Source organism: Nannospalax galili, unplaced genomic scaffold (genome assembly GCF_000622305.1).
Source record: "Nannospalax galili isolate Female #2095 unplaced genomic scaffold, S.galili_v1.0 scaffold484, whole genome shotgun sequence".
NCBI classification, from domain to species: Eukaryota; Metazoa; Chordata; class Mammalia; order Rodentia; family Spalacidae; genus Nannospalax; species Nannospalax galili.
In genome coordinates, this window is record NW_008350788.1 from 79,971 (window position 1) to 83,230 (window position 3,260).

The 3,260-nt window shown below is 43.2% G+C and overlaps 2 protein-coding genes across 3 annotated transcripts in view; one reads left to right on the forward strand and one right to left on the reverse strand.

Moving 5' to 3' along the window:
* The window catches only part of Sdhc (succinate dehydrogenase complex subunit C), a 30,131-nt gene extending 27,435 nt beyond the window's left edge, over positions 1–2,696 (reverse strand). The window contains exon 1 of one of the 2 annotated variants that reach the window (XM_008847980.3): positions 2,607–2,696. In XM_008847980.3, coding sequence (XP_008846202.1) covers positions 2,607–2,626 — 20 coding nt within the window. In that variant the 5' untranslated portion in view covers positions 2,627–2,696. The remainder of the gene's footprint in view (positions 1–2,606) is intronic. The other variant, XM_029553518.1, reaches the window with a different exon arrangement.
* Positions 2,697–3,184: 488 nt separating this feature from the next.
* The window catches only part of Mpz (myelin protein zero), a 9,174-nt gene continuing 9,098 nt past the window's right edge, over positions 3,185–3,260 (forward strand). Inside the window, exon 1 of the mRNA XM_008847981.2 lies at positions 3,185–3,205. The gene's annotated coding sequence lies outside the window, so the exon portion shown is untranslated. The remainder of the gene's footprint in view (positions 3,206–3,260) is intronic.

Sequence of the window (3,260 nt, forward strand, 5' to 3'; positions counted from 1 at the left end):
CTTGAACTCACAGAGATCTGCCTGCCTCTGCCTCCTGAGTGCTGGGATTAAAGGCATGCACCACCATGCCCGGCATTTATTTTTTAATGGATACAGAAAAACATAAAATTGTACACATTAATGGAGTACTATGCACTGTTTTGACACGTATATATTGCACAGTTTCAAAATCAGGATTTATAGTTAATATTACTCTATTATATACTTGAAAATTGTTGAGACTAGATTTCAGATTTCTTAAAGCAAAAGAAAGTATGTGTACAACATGCATGTTGATTAGCTATATTTAGCATATACAAGGTATACATATTCCCCAAACATCATACTGTATACCATAAATATATATACTTTTTGTTAAGGATAAACGCACCTTCCCAAAATTTAACCAATAGTTCCCTTAAGTGTGCTCAAGTTATTACTATTTTCAACTCACAAATAAGGAAACCATAATCTAACCTCAACTTTTATAAAGTGAAATTAAGTGACACTGACAGAATTAGATCACAGCCCATCGAATTCCTTAGAAGGTATTTCTCTGGTTAAATCAGCATACTAAAAAGAGTTCCAAATCCCTAACGTTTATTGTTTTTGTTGTTTCAGATAATCTCATGTAGACCAGAAGGACCTTTAACTCACTGTGTAATTGAGGTTGGTTTTAATCCCTGTCTTCTGCCTCTATCCCCCAAGTAATTACAGGTTACACCACCATGCCCAGAGTAGTGTTGTTTATGTGAGAGCTTCATTAATGATCAAGAAGTCTACTGCTTAGTACTGAATCCTGGTGTGGACAGTACTACATAATTCAAAATCATAGTGTCTGGATATGTTTAACAAGTATGGTCTAGGGGGACTGGTTTCAAAGCCCCTAGCTGATACCAAAATCCATGGATGATTAAATTCTTTTGGGTTTTTTTTGTTTGTTTGTTTGCTTTGAGACTCAATCTTACTCTGCAGCCCAGGCTGGCTTCAAACTTACAGCAACCCTCCTGCCTCAATGTCCTGAGACTACCGGTGTGAGCACCACAACCAGATGATTAAGTTCTTGAAGCAAAATAGTGTGGTGTTTCTCATTTTTCCCACACACTTTCAATAATCTCTGTATTACTTATAATGCCGAATGCAATTTAAATGTTCTGTAAATGTTATATCATATGGCTTAATAAAATGACAAGGAAAAGAAGCTATTTATGTATAGTCCAGTTACATCCAATCATAGGCCTAAGAACAGACTACGGGAACAGGAGGTGAGGCAAGCAATTCTTAGTGAGGGTTGGAAAGAGGCTGAAGATCTGTGGATGATGGGAAGCTACAGCAGGGCACGCCTACATTGTTTTTTTCACATGGGTTCAGCATAATGCTTGGCAGGTAACAAATTCAAATTCTTTTTAGAACTTTTTAGAATTTGTTTTTCAAATATTTTCAATCTGAAGTTGGTTAAATCTAGCAAGAACCCAAGGATGAATGAAGACTCTACACACGAATCCTGAAATCCCTAAAATGAAATGTTTGAAACCAGTATGACCATTTCAAACTAAACGCTTCTTTATCCAACATCTACCCTAACATCTACTAAGATATGTTATGTCAAAGAATTCAAAAGCATTGAATTGTGGTCAAATAATTTGGAATAAAGGAAGCAGTTCTGGAAGATATGCTCTTGTCATATCTTAAAGAAAAGTTACATATGAAAATGAAGGGCAAAATGAAAGTGAAAGTTTAACTGAACTCCCAAAGAATCATACCATCACAGAGACAAACTAAACAAAGCCCCTCTATTTTTGTGCTGCATGATTGAAGTGGAAAGAGAAATAAGACATTTAAGAAAATCAGGGACTGAAATCTCAATAGCATGGAAACTAACTTTCCATAACAAATAGTTTCCAAAAATAGGGCTGGCACAAAACTGTGCTGGGATTTATACCAGAAGTGTCTAGTCTTTAAAGTCTCCGAGAATGAGACCTTAACAGTGACTAATTCAAAATGCAAGAAAATTTACCCAATTCCCTTGACAGGGAGTTGACCTTTAAAAGAAAGGTTGGAATACACAGTCCATCGCCTTCTACACTAAAATTAGAACAAACAAAACAAAATGCATTTTCTAGGAAGCAGTAGAGATCTCTCCGGGGACTACTGCTAATCACTGACAGGGGAGGGACCCGTCAGGAACCCGGACTGTCCCCATACATAACATCAAAGGCTTAGTACACCAATAATCGCGCCCCGATCCCTAACTAAGCTCTCCAAACTGTAGGCCCCGGGGCCTGCTGACCTCTAGGCGCAAGTCTCGGCGGCAAGGGTCTGAGAGGGGCCACAAGAACACTCTGGGGAATGGCATTAGACCTATAGGAAGTAAAAAGGACGACAGACGCGCACCGACAGCCGCGCCCCTGGTCGCTACCGAGTGACCTCCAAGCCCTCCCGAGCCCCGCCGCTGCGGGTGGGGACACATGGGGAGGGAGACACCAGGATCCCAGGGGCGCAGCCTGGACACCAACGGGTCCTCTTTCTGTCCCAGATCGGCGTGAGCCGCTGTCACCACCACGAGGGGCCAGCTTCGGTCTCCCAGGGGTCACGGGCACCGTCTCCCAGCCCCAGGCTAAAGTCACCTCAGCAACAGCACAGCCATCTTGGGTTCCGGCCTGGACGGAAGTGATGCAAACGTCCCGCCCCGTGGGCGGGGGCGGAGAGGGGAGGACGCTGTCACATGACCGCGCGAACCCTACAGGCGCTGGATCGTATTGTCTGTGTGGGTGGTGTTTGCGTTCTTTGGTCCCTCTTCTTCCTCTAATTTCTGCCGTTGTTTATCAAGATTTTGGCACAGTCGCGTTTTAAGTTAGTGTATATTTACCTGCGTATGTGTTTATTTGATTCGCTCTACCAAACAGCGCCTTGGTGAGGCGGGGCTGCCAGAGAGCCTTAGACCACGGTTTTTTAACGCCGGGTGCCTTCTCTCACCACCTCGATTAGCACACACCACCCCACCCGTTTCAGGGCTTGAGCTGCTGCATGAACCAGACTCCCACTGGCCAAAGACAGCGCTCCCCTTGTTTCGTGTTTCAGTACTGTGTGGGTGACAGCCACAAAAGCCTGGGGTGTGGAAGAGAACCCGCTTTGATTTATATATACTGTGTATGAACGGTTTTGAGAAATCCAAGCACAAAAATCAGTTGCAGAGTGCTGTCGACTGAGGAAAGAAAGCGAACAAGTGAGAAAAGAATGAAGTAGAATGCAAAAGTTCTTGACGGGGGGCTGGGGGAGGG